The sequence below is a fragment of the Felis catus genome, chromosome F2, assembly GCF_018350175.1.
Source record: "Felis catus isolate Fca126 chromosome F2, F.catus_Fca126_mat1.0, whole genome shotgun sequence".
NCBI classification, from domain to species: Eukaryota; Metazoa; Chordata; class Mammalia; order Carnivora; family Felidae; genus Felis; species Felis catus.
In genome coordinates this window covers 44,439,090-44,456,754 of record NC_058385.1, presented here as the reverse complement: position 1 = coordinate 44,456,754, position 17,665 = coordinate 44,439,090, and the positions used below count along the sequence as shown (strand labels likewise).

The window sequence follows — 17,665 nt, the reverse complement described above, 5'->3', positions numbered from 1 at the left end:
AAGCAGCTGAAGGGTCCTCTTGTGTCTTGTCTCTGGGCCAAACATTCCTCTTTCCATTAACTCCTCCTTCCTTGCCCCTTACCACTGATCACCTAGATCAAAGACTGGGGTCCAAAACTGAATCCAGTGTTCCAGGGAAAGGCAGGCAGATGAGAATAGAAGCTACTATCTTCACTGCTCTGGCCTCTATTTTTCTACTATTACAGTCCTTTTGTATTTATTGACAATTCAGAAACATATATATGTGAGACACAATAGCGTTTTTTTTAAAAAGCATAAATTTGACTTCACTCATATGAGGACTTTAAGATACAAGACAGATGAATATAAGGGAAGGGAAGCAAAAACAATATAAAAACAGTGAGGGAGACAAAAACGTAAGAGACTCTTAAATATGGAAAACAAACAGAGGGTTACTGGAGGGGTTGTGGGAGGAGGGGTGGGCTAAATGGGTAAGGGGCATGAAGGAATCTACTCCTGAAATCATTGTTGCACTGTATGCTAACTAACTTGGATGTAAATTTAAAAAATAAATTTTAAAAAAAAGAAGAGATCAAAAAAAAAAAAAAGCATAAATTTGAAACTTGGTCCAAACCAAAATATAATAGATTCCAGTATATCACTCCTAAGGTTAGTACTGTTATGCCCTAGTTTATTGGCTTGTTGGATATATTTACTACCTTCTTATATTGGAAGTTCATTTCCCAAAGCAAAGTTTATGTATTTTGGAAGCAATTAGGGATTATGTTTCCTAATTGACAAACCTTTCTTATTTCATGGCAATGTGACTGCCAGTGGGCAGTTTCTAAACGATGCATTTTTTATTTCCCAAAACTGAACCTTACGTTTAAAGAGAAAGATCATATACCAAGACGTCTGATTTTTTTTTAGAATTTTATGCTTGCTGACAAAAGAAAGTATGAAAAGACGGCACATTAGTGTGCCCTAGAATTATTAGAAACAAAAATAATAGGGCCCCAAAAGAGGTACAGGCATGACATACAGCCTAATAGTTAATGTTGTAAAGACGTGTAAAAAATGTACTTCCCTTGAAAAGAACATTTCTGTAGTAGGACCAACAGGGCTGGAATCTCAATATTTAGCACGCCAAGTAATTGATGAGTCAGAGAGGCTGGAACTTTCTGGAAGTGATAATAGTTCATCTGCTATTACTGAAGTATGGAATGGAGATGAAGCTTCTTGACTAATTTTCCTTTTTTGCCCCCATCAAAAAGTCTAGCTTAAAATTACAATGTGATATCATATTTTGCCTATGAACTAGTGAAGTTTTTGTTTTGTTCTTTTTATTGCAATAACTAACGCCAAGAAGGCTGCGGTATTACTGGCACTCTCGTGGAGTTGGGTAGCATGGCACTACCCTCCGAGAACTGGGTTTCATTGTCTTCATCAAGAGCCTTAAAAATGTTTCTAATCTTTGATCCTACAACTCAACAACAACAACAACAAAAATAACCCAATTTAAAAATGGGCAAAGGACTTGAACAGACATTTCTCCAAAGAAGATGTATGAATGACCAATAAGCACACGAGAAGATGCTCAACATCACTAATCATTAGGGAAATGTAAATCAAAACCACAAGGAGACACCACCTTTTACCCATTAGGATGGCTACTAGCAAAAAAGAAAAAAAAAGAATTAACAAGTGTCAGTGAGGATGTGGAAAAATTTGAACTCTGTGCATTGTTGATGGGGATATAAAATGGAGTAGCTACTCTGGAAAACACTATTCCTCAAAAAATTAAACATAGAATTACCATACAGTCCAGAAATTCCACCTCTAGGTCCATATCCAAAAGAATTGAAAGCAGGGACTTGAACAGATATTTGTATGCTTGGATTATAGCAGCATTATTCACAACAGCCAAAAGGTGGAAGAAACTCAAATGTCCATCAACAGATGAGTGGAATAGTATGTCATACAATGAAATATTATTAGCCAGCCTTAAAAAGGCAGGACATGCTGAGACATGCTACAACATGGATGAACCTTGAGGACATTATGAGATAAGCCAGTCACAAAAAGACAAATGCTGTAGGAGTAGTCAAACTTACAGGTACGGAAAGTAGCATGGTGATTGCCAGAGGCTAGAGGAGGGGGAAATGGGGACTTGTCATATAATGGGTAGAGCCTTCCAGTTTTGCAAGGTGAGAGGGGTCTGGACATTAGGTGTACAATAATGTGAATATACTTAGCACAACTACAAACTTAAAAATGGTTATGATGGTGAACTTTTTGTCATTTGTATTTTACTATGGATTTTAAAAAAGATGTTTCTACTCTTTGAAGCAGAAATTCTGCGTTAAGCAGCAGTAACAAGAAAAATCCTGGGGTGCCTGAGTAGCTCAGTCAGTTCAGCAACCAACTCTTGATTTCAGCCCAGGTCATGATCTCACAGTTTGTGAGATCGAGCCCTGCATCAGGCTCTGCACTGACAGTGTGGAACCTGCTTGGGATTCTCTCCACCTGCCTCTCCCTCCCCCCATCTGCACATGTGCAAGCTCTCTAAACAAATAAACAAGCAAATTAACAAATAAATAAATGAAAAATCCTAAAACGCTGAGAAAAAAATACGTATGAAGAAGTTTATCACTAATTTTCTACAACAAAAAAATTTCAAAACAGCTGAAAATGCCCTTAAAAGAAATGAATATTATAGGGCAGTTACTTAGAATAACATGGAAACATTGAAATGATTACACAAAAGTGTGCAATAACATGGAAAAATGCTTCCAAACCTGCTCATCCATTCAACAGATAGGTATTAGGACTGAACGTGGTTCCTTCCTGTACGAAGTTTATTCTCCAGGTGAGGAGATGGGCTTCTGAGAGCACTCCTTTCATATAGGGCTCTGTCTTGTTCATCATGGTGTCTGTAGCACCCCGAACAGTAGCTGGCCCAAAGGACTCAGTAAATATTCGTTGGCTAACCAGCAAGGATAACACCGCACACACAAAAATCCAATTCCAAGTAATACATAATTTAAAGATGGCGTTAAGAAAAAAACAATTCTATGAAGCCTTTGGGACCTTAGACCAAGAAGAAATCCTTGAGACCAACAAGGAGAGAAGAAAAGTTCCTCATAGTAAACAACGCATCCAAGTTTTCCTTCCCCCAAAAGGGCGACCAGAAGAAAGAGAAGGGAGAGGGGGTTGACAGTGAGAAATGGGGCTGGGTGGAATGACTACGGTGCCCTCCAGTGGCCGAGTGCACACGGGGCATTGCCAAGAGTGACAGCCTGGGCGGCCAACAACTGCCCTGAAGGGAATGCTGTGTCAGAGGCCCCAGAGTCCACGCAGGCTCTCAGGTCAGGCTTGCTGACCCCTGGCCTAAAACTGTAGGTAGGCAATGGCACTAGAGTCTTGTTTTCTTGCGTGTTCCAGTGGGCTAAATCCTAAACTGGATAAGAAATTTCTATTTGCAAAAGTTATGTTAATTGTGTTGATTGTATAGTAAGAATACATTAGATAGAGCCTAAGAATCTATGTTCTTTTTGAAATCACTGAAAATCTGAGTGTGGCTTGCAAATATTTTCAAACTAAGCTACTGGATGTGCATTTTAAGGGTACCTATGCCTAGAAAAAATAATACATTAACATAATTTAAAAAACAGTGTGTAGCTTTTATATATATTCTTACCCTAAAATTAAGTTTGTCTTTCGTTCCCGTTATAGGTGTCATATTTTATCAGGAATTCCTTGGTGCAGCTTTTCTTACCATATTTATATATATTTTTGGGTGAGTAAGTGTCTCAGAAGTAAGGAATGTGAAATCCTGTTACTTTTATGTAGGATTTTTGGCATTGTACCTCAGGTATAGAAAATTGGAAGGTAATATAAGAAAAATTAGTTTCCTGAGCTCTTAAAAGAAACATATTTTTCAATTTAACACCCTACACAGGGTGTTATATGACCCTACACAGGACTCCGTGTCTTTGACTTGGTGATTTGGGTATCTCTCTGAGGGTTCTAAAACTGGGGATGTTCAGTTCCAGCCAAAGTCTCAATAAATCCACTGGTTGTTGTAGCTACTCCGTGACCTTTTTGTACTAAACCAGATTTACCTCACTCTTGGAAAATTCTAGGTTAGATCTCACTCAGGAACCACAGATGCCTCTGGGATTATCTAGAATAAAAGGTCAAGTCTAGGACAGATTATTAGCTTTGGACCTAATAACATCAGATTGGTGGTACCCCTTCCTTGTATCTGGACGCCCCTCATTCCCCCTTCCTGGAGATTTGGTGGGCATGATTGCTGACATTCTTGCAAACAGAGGGCAGAATGTTGACAGAATGTCACCGATGTCTAAGATCCTCTGTTGGTTCCAGCTGGCACTCCCTTAGCACTTTAGCTGTTTCTTGATCTGGTGTTCTGCATGACCATTGTTATGCAGACTTGAGCCCAGACTATTTTCAGTGTAGAAAACCATCTAGCTTGAAAATTCAATTTCATAAGATGCTTGGGCGAGCCTAAACTTCTAGGATCTGGAAACTATGACTATTCTTATGGCCAAGGACAATTAAATTTCTTAGAAAATTAAAGAACTTTGTTTTTTTGTTTTTTTTTTTTTTTTTGCTTGTGATGCATGCCAGTAATGGGTCTGGGCATGCATGGATAGAAAATGAGACCTAGTGTCTACCCAAAGGGTTTAGAGCCTGATTTAGCCTCCAGATGGTAAAAACCTGGGGCAGAGATTTATTGGAAGCTGCCCAGGTCTTGGTTCTGGGGGAAAGTATTATTGGCTGCAGCAATTAAGACAAGTTCTAGAAGGCTTACCATGAAAAACAGGAAAAACAAAACCAACGGAATTTGTGTCATCATGTAGAATATGGAGCTCGGTTATTTAACACCATGAGTTGTTTCAGTGTTCTTGTGTTCCTTATTAATATTACTCTTACAGGTGTTTTCTGTCATTCCTTGGTGTGTTTCTGATCACAAGAAATCGAGATAAGGAACATCTGCCACAGTCTTACATTGATTTTGGAAATATTCCTGGTAAACTGTCTATTCTTTAATTTATGATGGAAAACTTTATCCATATAAATTAGTAGTCGCTGCTATTATTTTGGGTGTTAAAATTACTATAAAACATAATTCTTATCCTTAAAAAATGTACATTTAGCGATGAAACCAGAAGTGATGTTTTAACTGTAAGTGTTAGTAATCATTTATTTGAATGTCAATTTCGCACAGAACACTGGGGATATAAAAGAACTGGCCCTGTTTTCTTGATTTGGGTGATGTCGCAAATTTCCTTTTTGGATTTCCTTAAACTGAAAAAGGGTGAGGGGTAGGAGTGGGGAATGGCTGCCAACAGCAGACCCCTGCTGCTTGGGGAGCCTTTGAAGGAACATCTAAGGGCAGGAGGTTGGGCTGCTAAGGAATATAGTTCCTGGAAAGACTGCAGTGGCCTCTGCACTGTGGGACCAAAAGGGATGTTCTTCACAGTCACCTGAAAATGAATAGCTTCTTCCCCTCCCCCACATTTGCCTTCATCCTGATCCACGTAACATGCACCGTCTTCCCAGTCCCCCACTCTCACTGGGAAATAACTTGCTTTAGTCACGTAGACAACAGAAGCAATGTTCAGAACAAAGCAAAGTTTGCTGTGTCCTGCCCACCCCTCTCCTCTCCTGCCCACCCAGTATCTCCAGCTTTGCTAGGGATTTGGGGTGACCTATAGGTTTCTAGACGAAAGTAACGGTAATCTGACAGCTTCCTTTGCCATTCTGTTAGGCCCAAACCTTCGAAGCAAAATTCATTAAAGCCTTCTCCCTATGACTGGGAAAATATGGCCCAAGAAGTTCTGTGTTCTCTTTCCCTCTTGAGTCCCCTGATCGGCTAAGAGCATTCAGGGCAAGAATTGGCATTCGCAGCAAGGGTGTGCATTATAAATGACGTGTATGGTTAGAAGTTCTTGGGTGTCGCGGCCGGCGCGACAAACACTGAGGTCAGGGTCCTGAGGGTAGGGGAATGCAAGAAAAAAAAGAGAGAAGAGAAAGTTTGGGAACAGGAGGGTCCCCTGGGCTGATGGCCCAAGTGACGGCTTTATTGTTGCTGTACACAATCTTTTATAACCAGACTCTTATGGGTTAGGTCATTCTAAGAATAAACAGGTTTCACATAATTGCTGCCCACCAAAACATTTAGTTCTGTGTTTCTTGTGCATTTTCTAGATGGGTCACAAGACCTTGTTGATAAGATTGCTAGCAAAACACAATTCCCATGTTTGTTTCTATCTGACTCGGGGTAGAAAAAGGGAGGTAGCATTACTGCCAACACCTGCAGACCACAGTCTTCAGGAATTAACTTTCTCAGCCTTGACAGGGCTTTCGTATGCCCTTGAAAATGGGGGAATGGGAGGGGGAACCACCGGGTTGGCTTGAGTCAACGGGGAACATTGCTCGACCCGGTCTCAGCCTGGCACCGGGGCCCGGCCCCCCACACTTGGGTGGAAAATAAAGTTTTCATATTTTTAACCCGAGTTTTCATTTCACAAAGCCCCATACATAGGATCAGTAGCAGCTTCCAGAATCTGCTATGAAAGTCTGTTTTCTCTGTTGTTATATACTTAGAACAAACATGGAAAAGGGGGAAGGACACCGGGCAGGAAGGTGTGGAGATGAGTGGATGCTTCATGTCCCCCCCGGGACTGATCCAACCTGGTTTCCATGCCCAGCACAGTAGGCCCTGTGCAGTGGGGAGACAGCTCTCTCCTGTGGACCGCGCATGGTCACAGTCAAGGGACATGGAGTTCCGAGGCCTTTTCTTCCCGGTGTTTATCTCTTGTTTAGAGGGTGACCACATATTATAAAAAAAGGTGGAGGGGAATAAAATGTGGCTTGGAGAGAGGAGAAATTATTAAGACTTATCCTTTTGTATGAGCGCAAAAGATTTTCTGTGATTACTATCTCCACAGGGAAACAAACACTGGACAAAATACAACCAGATTCAAATGGCTTATCCTATGGAACTTTGCCTGATGGAAGTGACTCAACGAAGAGCCAAAGTGGAGAGAAGAAAGAGGTCTAAAATGCCGAGAGGGATGGCTTCTGGCCTGTTATTCGATATCACTTTTGAAAAAAAACTGCACATGTTCCATTTGTGTCCACAGCTTTTCTGTGCTGACATGTGCTAGCTAGCATTACCGGTCCTTCGCCGTGTCTCCGTTTGTGCGGACAGCGGGGCCTTCCTAAGCCTTGACAGCCTCATGTCTTCATGGAATGTAATTTGAAGTGTTCCCCACACCCTGGACTTGCCCCTGGTGAACTTCTAACTGGCTAGATCTTAATTAGGGCCTGGCTACTCAAGCAGGACTGTCACACAAAAATGTGCGTTCACGATTTGGCTACAGAGCACATAGGCTGCTCTTCCCACTCGACTTAGAGCGTCAGCTGCTTTGCTTTAAAGAGACATGTTAATCCCACAACCTCATTCTGGTACCAAAGGTTTGAGAACATTCATTTCTCCTACGACATCTTTTATGAGCCTCCCCCATAAAGATCTCACCTTTCTACTCCTAAGTTAGAATGGTGAATCATCTTTCCTGAAAATGAGCCCTATTATAACCATCCTTTTATCTTTAAAATTAGAGTTTGTAAGTGGCATTCTGTGTTGGTGTGTACCTTGGCTGGCGAACTTTTTCAGATTAAGAAAGGAACCACCTCAGAATTAGGACCAATTTTTCAAAAAACATAGAATGATGAACATTTTCTTCAGCTGTATGATCCTATTATACTTGAGTTGAAATTGAAAACTTCATATCCTATGCCTGTATTTGTTTAGTTCTTATGACTTATCTACTGGGTATATTTTAACTCCTGACACAAGGATCAAAACTCATATTTAAGTTCTTAGTGTTACCTTCACTAGCATACCATGTCTTCCCCAAGTTATTATCTCGAGCTTTATAAATTCTTCTAGGCAAAAGGACAGCTATGATTAGAGACCTGGATTTTAGCCATTGAAGTCTGTAGACATAGCCAGGTGGCCCAAGCTGAGACCAGAGAGGAAGGCCATGTGCTGCTGTACCCTGCCTGGCTCCACTGCTGTGACTAGTCAGATACCTACTAAGATATATTTGTAGGGAGAGTCCATAATCATATCTGTTATTTATGAACTACTAATATATTTAAATGAGAAGAAAAAAGCTAGCCTTCACTGTAACCAAAATCAAGTAATAAGCCCTATCCCTAATGACATTTCAAAACCTTCAGATCACGTCTGACATGCCAGTCCAAAATTGTTCAGGCCAGTTGTCTGGCATTTGTAAAGGCTGTTTATCCCGGAGCTCTTGAGACTGTCGTCTGAACTGCGTTGGGTCTTTCAGCCTCGTTCCTTGTCGAAACCTATGCTCCTGACCAAACCTGGCCACAAAGGCAAGATCCGAATCTATCACCCACGTATGAATAATAGCCTAGAGCCCATGTCTGGCTTTTGAACTCCTGGTAAGAATTCCTGCTATTGTGGAAAGTATCCCCCTAATTCAAATAAAACAGTCCTATAATTTATGGCATGTTTTACTGAATCGGTCCAACATGTTGGCACTTGAAGGCTCAGCTAAGAAATGTGTCTGGTGTCTTAAACTACAGATTTCTGATGACTCTTAAAACTGGTTTCAAAGATTGCGAAAATATTTAGACTAAAGAGTTGTACTTGAAGTGGGACTCCATTTATAGCTACAGCACGTGGTTTTGAGCACTGCAGAATTTTGCACAGACACAAGCATGATGCCAATACTTTAGTAGTTGCCAACATTCGCATCTTTTAAAAATTTTGTGAAATGACATTGACTTATGCACATTTGAGCAATCCAGCAACGCTTTAGAAGTCCAGGCAACGTACAAAATATATCGAGACCTAATTTTACTTTCCACGTTGCTTCTTCAAAGCCAGGTGAATAGGAGTTTTAGTTGTACTGGCTCATAAGATTTTTTAAATTACAAAGTGCATGACAACAACCAAAGCCAACCCAGTCCTTCTCTTGGCATTGTGAATTGGGGACCTTTAGCCAATACTTGACTCATTTGACTGTTTGTCTAGACGAGGGGCCTGCAAAATTTTCCTGTAAAGACGCACAGAGTAAATATTTTTGGGTCTGTTGGCCAATGTTGCTTGTCGCAGCCACTCAGCTCAGCCATGATAGCATGAAAGCAATCATAGATGATACGTAATGAATGAGCACGGCTGTATGCCAGTAAAACTTTATTTACAAAACAGGTGGTCAGCCCTAGGCCTGTAGTTTGCCAAGCCCTAATCCAGACTCCCTCGCCCTTGCTATGCAGTGTCTTTCTTGTTCCTTGGACATTCAGGAGTTGAAAAAGTGGCACTTCATGGTCCATGACAAACTAGGATGCTATGGCATGGTGGAGCCATGTCTTGAAATTTACATTAGGCTCTTGTTGCTTATATAAGATACAGATGGAAGCGGTGAGTTCATTATGGGTGCCCAAGTTTCTCTTGAAAGCAGTGGTGCTTTTGTGAGCACCACTACCTGAACTGGAAGAGCCTTTCCAGTCCCATAGTCCAAGTTGATAATAGCCTCAGAAGTGAGTACGAGCTACCTTTCGTCAAAGCAGAGGACTTTACCATCTGATTGTTTTCACTTTAAGTGTTTGCTTAGTCTATAACCGTAATACTTTCACTACCAGAATCACTTGGGGAAAAAATACAATAAAAACTTCTCAAGCAGTGACTCAGAATGTATTTTTCAACACCCCCATCCCACCCCCACAAGCTCCTGGAAATTCTATTTTGTGGCAAAGAAACAACAGGAAAAGGCAGATTTCGTAGATTATTGCAATGTCAGTGCTAGTGAAGAGTAATGGTGATAATGTGCAAGTTTGGCTCCAAAAGAAGCAGGTGTAAATGGTGGGTATGACTTAAATGGATTGAAACACTGAGCCAAGTTCCTGGCAGCCAAGAACCCTCTCTGTGCTCCTTGTTTCCAAGCGCACAGCTCATCCAGGGATGGTAACCGTCTACGCTCGGCCACGCTAAAGGCTGCTTCATACTTGCCAATTTAATAGTGATGTTATGGACATAAATATAGCAGTAATTAAAATGAACCTTCCCACCCCCCCCCACCCCCACCGCCCCCCCCCCCCCAGACTGCTTTCCTTAAATTCCAGGGCTGGTTATGGAGATAATCCTTGCACTGGCCACTGCCTACCTAATTCACATGTCTGGCGCTAGTGAACCTGAGTGCTTTAGTGAAGTTGCTAGATAAACACCACACGTGTTGAACTTTTAGAAGAAGATCTCAGAATTGAGCCTAGCGTGATTGTGTGGGAAATTTAGGAGCTGCTTCTAATCGTTGGACTCATCAACAGCCTGGCTCTTATTATGGCTGTCTTGGAATTTAAAAAGAAAAAAAATCCCCACAAACATGGTTTCCATGCAAATACAGACCAATCTTGGGCTAGTAAACGTCGCGTTTTTAGCAGTTGTGGTAAGTGCAGGGAAAAGCCTTCCCACCCAGGAATTCTTGAGTCTGTCCCCTTTCTTACCAGCCTCAGGGTACCACACAACATGCAGCCCTGTGCCAGGAGCGCAAATCAGTTACAGGAGCTACGACCCGTCCAAGGAAACATTTTTTGCAAGAAAGAGAGGAAACTCCTCCCTCAATGTTGGTCCTTATTGAGAGTTAATGAGTCCCAACCACAATGTAAGAGAGGCATATCAACTCCAGTATCAAATAAATGTGGTGTTTTGGGGTGCACCCAGCTGAGCCAGAGGTTGCCAACAGTTTCACAGAGTTCCAGGCAAGGTGCAAGATAGCCCCCGTGTTCCAGGAAAGAATCTCCTTCCCAGGGAGCTGGCAAGAGCCAGAGAAGGAGCCCCTCCACTCCTGACGTGACCAGCACGCGTGAACCAAAGCCACTTTGCACATTTGAGCTGCTGCTACCCAGACGCAAGCTAATCCTTCCAGTGTGCACACATCCCACTTTGGGAGACTTTTCCTTCATGGTTCTAATTTGAAAACCAACCTCAGCAATTTTCTGAGGTTTGGGCTCTACTCCTTCCGTCCAAAGTTCCTCACCTAAACCTTCTAAAACGCTAAACACGAACAAGGAAATGACCCAACTCAAGCACTCTTGATCCAGGGTCTTGAAGTTTGAGTTGTTTGCCTGATTATAGACCCAATCACCACATGCCTCAAACTTCCCAAAGACTGATTAATTCGCTTAAACGTAATTGATCACATACTATTTTCGATGCAGTGTGTTTAAGGTTATTAGGAGTATAAAAATGAATTCGACATGAAGACCAGCTCTGCAGGAACTTACTGTCTGGTAAACAACAGCTTTCATTTCTTGAGCCCCTATGATGTGCCAGGCGCTGTGCTAAGTCTTTCACTTGTGCTACTCACTTAACCCTTATAATTTCTGTACCAGGGAGGTCATTATCCCTATCTTAGAGATTAAAAAAACAGGGCAAGAGGCAGGGCAGGGACTAGGGTAAGTCAAGAGAGGCACCTGGGGCATGAAATTGAAGAAAGATCATGGGAATCTTACTCTCAGTATGGTGACAGGGCTGACCCAGCACCTGCGGGGCCCTGAGAGTGAGTTGCTCCTTAAATGCTGTGCCCTAAGCACCTCCTTGCATCCTAGCTCTAGCAAAAAAAGTGAAGTGATTCAACCAGTGTCATTCAGCTGGCGACTGGCAGAGCTGGGATTTGAACCCAGGACATCTAACTCTGCAACCCACACTCTTACGGCTAGTATCGCTATACCTACACTGCACAAGACAACATCAACAGTTCCTTAAAAGACTTGAATAAAGGCTATGGGAGCCCAGAGGGGAAAGCGGTCATTTTTTACCAGGAGGCAGTCTTCAAAAAGAAATTGGGGATTATGGTGGGTTAAATGGTGTCCCCCCCCCAAAGATTTGTCTACCTCCTAACACCCAGAACGTATGAATATGACCTCTTTGGCCAAAGGGTTATAGATGTAATTAAATTAAGGATCTTGAGACAATGTCATCCTAGATTACATTCTGGACTACTCAATCCAATAATAGGGTCCTTATAAGAGATGGAACAGGAAAAGATAACAGACACACTGGGGGAAAAGCCACATGAAGATAGAGACAGAGATTGGAGTCATGAAGCCATAAGCCAAGGAATGCCAGGAGCCCCCGGAAATGAGAAGAGGCAAGGAAAGATTCTCTTCTAGATCCCTGGGAAGGAGCACAGCCTGCCAACACCTTGATTGATCAGAGGATACCTTTCTATTATTTAAAGCAGCCCAGTCTGTGGTACTTTGCTGCGGTAGCCCTAGGAAACTAACGCAGGTATTGAGCTGGCCTTCAAAGTCCATATAGAATTTAGACCTAGATGGAAGCCCGTGAGCAAAAGAGAAGCTGAATAGCTCAGAGTAAGCTTGGAAACGTCTGCAACATGGAGTCACGAGAAGAGGAAGGCAATTGATAGGACGAGAAAGGCAGGTTAGAAGGCCTTGAGTGGCCAGCTCTGACACAGAATTAAGGGCTTGGGTTTGATTTGGGAAGGAAATGATGGCACTAACTTCAGTTCTGGGGGTGCAGGGTGGACTTAAGGACATAATAAGAAACTCGCCTCTCAGAATTTCATGACATTCCCCTTTATCTTTCTTAGTCATTCACCATCGATATTAGATGGCATAATAAACATTCAAGAAGCAAGGACTGAATTCAGGCTTTGCATTTGTGGCACATCACATCCTACCAGAAATGACCAGTGTAGCCAGGCCATAAAGGCTGGGTGGTGTCCCCCGAAATGGCCTTGGGCAGAAAAGCTGGGCCCAGAGAAGGATGTGCCGGACCAGCCAGAACTGCACTCCCCAGAACCTGAATTGGGAGATGTGGAGAGTGTCAAGGGGTTAGGCGGGGAGCTGTGGCTGGGAGCCCTCCTGGGGAGGTGTGAAGGCAGAAGGGACAGCAAGGGCCATAGCAAGCCACGGTCAGTAGGAGACTGAAGTTATAGAGAAGAAGGAATTGTGAGCATAGAAGAACCAAATCTGTTGGCAAAGCAAGAGAGGCAGTAAGCAATACTATAAGAGTAGATCCAGAGTGGGGTTGACCAGCGAGTTTCAGTGACAGATAGCCAAGGCCCGGGCCCAACATGGCAAGGTCCAGGTGAGTGAAGCTCACCTCCTTCCACTCAGAGGCATGTTTACAATAAACAGCCAACCGCCAGGGCGCCCTGGGGGGCTCAGTGGGTTTAGGGTGCCACTCTTGATTTCGGCTCAGGTCATGATCTCACAGTTCGTGGGATCGAACCCCACATTGGGCTCTTCTCTGACAGCACGGGGCCTGCTTGGGATTCTCTCTTTCTCCATCTCTCTGCCCCTCCTGCACTTGCCGTCTCAAAATAAATAAGCATTAAAAAAAAAAACAGCCAACCCCTTCTCCAGCTGGCTGGAGAGACTGCGTTCCTGGCCACGGGAAGGGTCTGATTTTTCCCAACACTCATGGGGTTAACAGAAAACATTAGTTAGATGTGGCTGCTGCTAGCACATAAGCGGAAAGGATGAGCCCATTTGAGAATCGCTTCATGAAATTCAGGAAGAAGCTCTTCCCAGCCTCCAAATTACAGGGCAGCACTGTTCAATGACAGTCCGTAACCAGTAGGGGGCAGTCTTCAGATAGGAGACAGGAGAAGGTGGGCCCAAGAAAATGACCACAAGTTTCTGGTGGCTCCTACGCTTAATCTTAATGAACATCATATCCTTGTTCTTTTTTAAAAGTGTAGTAAACCTGATATATGGTAATTTAAGAATAGCCAAGGCATCTGCTTGGCTGGGGGGGGGGGGTGCTGGAGGAGGGCAGTGGGATGAAGACAGGTGTTCCGAGGGGAGCAGCAGACATAATGGGAAACCTTCCCAATGAAGAGGGAAACATCAGTCGCACCTAAACATACAGACAAGGAAAAGTCCCGAGTTCAGTAGCAAAAGAGGCTTATGATAACCTCATTCCTTGACTATCCACCAGCTCCCTACAGGTGGCCCCACGGCAACACCAGAGAAATGAACAGGGCAGGGGTGGAGGAAGGCATCTCCAAGCAATGCAGCCCTTTGGCCAAACGAGGAGTTCCTCCTGCGGAGTTTGCCCTGCTTCGGGACCAGTCGGACATCCCTGCAGACCACAGAGCCATGGCCACGCTCTCCCCGTGGCGCAGAGGTCTCCAGCCTCCAGCCTCAGGGGATGACTCTGATGGGGACGTGATCAGGGGGGACATGAGCAGGAGCGCCCCCCTTCTCCGCTGCTGCCGTGGAGCGGGGTGGGAAGGGCAGGCTTCTGAGGAGGAGGACCGAAATCTGCTACAGGGGCCCAAGTGCTGCCCTCGATTGCCTTTCCACGGGCCTCCTCTAAAGCAAGCCACCTGCTTCCTGCACAGCCAGCCCCAGCCTCCAAGGTCTCCGCAAAGAAGAAACTGATCCAAACCACCGCTGAGGATCCAGAGCCTTGGCATTGCCTCCGCTTATATTTGTTGTTCACTAAGGAGTTTTGTGGAATCCAGACTCATTTTCCACTGAAACAAGGGAAAGTAAAGACAGCACCAAATAAAAATAGATTCCTGGCGTTTCCTGTTTACTCAGCGCCGCTGCTCTCTGTAGGCCAGGGGCTTCTCTGGACATCTGGAGAGAACACCCCCTCCAAAGAACATAAAAGTGATGATCTCTTCCGTGTTCCCACTTCCTTTTCTTTGGTTGCTTATAGGTTTATCTTGGGGGGTCTGCTGGATGAATCCCCAAATCTCCTTTTTCTAGCTCTATTTAGAGGGAAACAGATTTCTGGGTGCCTGTCTGCCTCTGGTGACCCCGTTTCCCCACTTATACAACAGAGATCATTATTTCTGGCCTGCTGGACCTCAGAGAAGATACAGGAGGGACTGGGTGACTGCTAGAAAGAGGGGGCTTGAGGGCTGGAACAAAGACCTCACGTCCTCCTTCAGAATAATGCAGGCAGAGCCCGGGGTCCCCAGCAAAGGCCCAAGGTGACAAGACAGAAAAAGTTTATTCAAAAGGACTAAGCAGAGGCGCCGAATATATCGGGCCTAAGGACACATGTGTGACTTTAAGTCCTTTCTGACAACCGTGGGGACGTCAAACCGGTTTGGAGAAAAGGTCTGAGTGGCGAACCAGCGGTGCCTGGGTGGGCTGGGGGTGACGGGTCCTCGCTGCAAATTGGTATATGGCCCCTGTGCATGGCCCACGTGCCGAACATGTTTTCCCGTCCAAAAGCAATGAGAACAGCTTCACTTTGCCGACTGACTTTTGCACCACAACAATAAAGTTAATAATGGAAAAAACATTTATCCCGTGGCTAGGGACACTCTCCACTACCAGAGTGTTGGATCCACACTCTATCAACAGAAGTTGCTGAGAGCAAACCAAAGCTTATTAACTGATTTTTATGAATGATTGAAGCAGCAAAGCAGATTTATTTCATTTCCATAATTTAGCAATTGACAATTACATAAATAGCTTTCTAAAGTCATCAGGATGAAAACCATCCTGTTCTTGAGAGGAAGAGAAATGAAGTGACAAAAAAGAGCCAAACCAACGCGCCACTGTAGGGGACGGTTATGGGCTGACTTGTGTCCCCCACCCCCCACCCCCCACTCAAAGTAGGCGCTGAAGTCCTAACCCCCATTACCTCAGAATGTGACTTTATATGGAAACAGGGTCTTTACAGAGGTAATCAAGTTAAAAATGAGATCAGTTAGGGCAGGCCCTGATCCAGTTACCGCTGGTGTCCTCGTGGAAAAAACGGGAATTTAGACTCAGAGGTCCACAGAGGGAAAACAATGTGAAGATGCAGGGAGGAGACAGCCATCTATGACCCCAAGAACACCTGAGGCTCCCAGAAGCTAGGAGGAAGGCATAGAAAGATTCTGCCCTACCGCCCTCCGAAGCAACCGATCCTGCTCCCACCTTGGTCTTGGACTTCCAGACCCCAGAACTATGAGCTAATACACTTCTGTATTTATGCACCCCCAATCTGTGGGTACAGCAGAACTAACCAAGTAACCTAGGGGCTTGTGTCTCCTGTGGCTTCCAGCACGTGACCCCCCCTGTTTGGGGAACCTCCATGGCACAGACCTTGCTGGGAAGCGGAAACTCCCCCCTCCTCCCACTCTGAAAGCCGTAAGGCAAGACCCCCTGTCCCCAACCCCCGGAAGTTCACGCTCCCTCCCGGAACACGGAGTCTGAAGCACGAGACGGGTAAGATTGTATTCATTTGTCACCGGCAGGGGTCGGCATCCGACGTTCAGTTGTCACGCCAGTGCGCCCGTGCGGGTGACACCACTCAGTGCTTGCCGAAGCCAGCCAGTTGGTTTCACCTGGCTCCTGCCCCTTTTCCCAGCCTAGTCCTGCAGGCTTCCCGCCGCTTCTGTGATCTCCTCAACAAACAAATGGGCGCAGATCAGCAGAGAGCGGAGTGTGGCCGTGGAGCTTTGACCGGCATTCCCAACCCCTGCTTGACCACGGCCCCCTGGACATCTTGGTGTCAGTATGTCCAAAAGCAAAGTCATCGCCCAACCACTTCTCCTCTCTTCTGCACCCCTGCCACCCAGCTACTTCTTTTAGGGGCACCCCTATGCTCCCTAGGCCCAAGCTGGGCCTCAGGGCCATCTCTGACTCCTCCCTTGTCTGCCAGCCAATCACCGCACAGATCACATTAGACCTCTCCCAAGCATCCTGCCCATGCTTCCCCTTCTTCCGAGACCCCTAGCTGCTGCCCTCATTTTAGGTCCTCCTGACCTCCTACCTGAAACAGCTCCCCAGCTCCCCCACCAGTCTGCCCCAATCTGTTCCCTCCGATCCAGGCTGAGGCAGGAGAGTAGAGATGGAGAGAGAAAGGCCTCAGCCTGTCCCGGCCTCTCTGCCCTTCCTGCTTTTCCCAGGCTGCAACTCCTGCCCTAACTGACTTCCCACATCTGTTCCCCGTTGGAACCCTCCACCCTTCAAAGCCCATCTCTAACACTTGAAGATTTAATGATTTTATCAGCCAGATGTGCTCCTTCCCTCTTGAGAATCCCTTCTTTCTTTTGCTGTTGTTTTGGTGTAACTCTTAGGTTATTCCACTTAGAGTTGGTCATCTACAAGCTCATCTGATTCCTGGTATCTAATTATAACTCTTTGTGGAACAGGATTTGCCCTGGACTTGTCACCACCTCCACTGTCATAACTATCATCTCCCACTGGATTATTGCTATAGCCTCTGACTGGTCATTCATGTAGAAAGGCCCGAGTCCAAAGACCTTATGTGATCTGACCTCCATGACCTCTCTGCCCTGAAGGCCCCCTCCTACCTCCTTCTCCAATTCCCCTCCAGCCTCACTGCCTTCTCCCTGGTCCTTGAACATACCACACCTACTTCTGCCTCAGGGCCTTTGCACATGCTGTTCTCGCAACCATGCTAACCCTGAAAGTTGTCTAAATCTTTGCTCAAATGTCACTGACCACCGTATTTAATGCTGCAACCCATCCCACCTTCACCCAGCACTCTTAGTTCCCATGAGCTTTTTCTCTTCCTCCTCTTTTTCTCCATAGCATCACTTACCTCCTAAAATACTGTATAATTTGTGTCTTTATTATGTTTATTGCTTGCTGTCTGCCTCTCCACCCTCCCCTGCCACAGTGGGAACTCCCCAAG

The 17,665-nt window shown here is 44.8% G+C and overlaps 1 protein-coding gene across 6 annotated transcripts in view; it reads left to right on the top strand.

The window, feature by feature from the left end:
• Nucleotides 1–9,716, top strand: part of NIPAL2 (NIPA like domain containing 2) — an 85,160-nt gene extending 75,444 nt beyond the window's left edge. For 4 of the 6 annotated variants that reach the window (XM_019822583.3, XM_023248756.2, XM_023248757.2 and 1 more), the window contains 3 exons: nucleotides 3,697–3,760; nucleotides 4,923–5,017; nucleotides 6,942–9,716. In XM_019822583.3, the coding sequence (XP_019678142.3) occupies nucleotides 3,697–3,760; nucleotides 4,923–5,017; nucleotides 6,942–7,054 (272 nt within the window). In that variant the 3' untranslated portion in view covers nucleotides 7,055–9,716. Of the gene's footprint in view, nucleotides 1–1,330; nucleotides 1,528–3,696; nucleotides 3,761–4,922; nucleotides 5,018–6,941 lie in introns of those variants that run through there. The other 2 variants (XM_045049649.1, XM_045049648.1) reach the window with 2 other exon arrangements.
• Nucleotides 9,717–17,665: the final 7,949 nt, after the last annotated feature.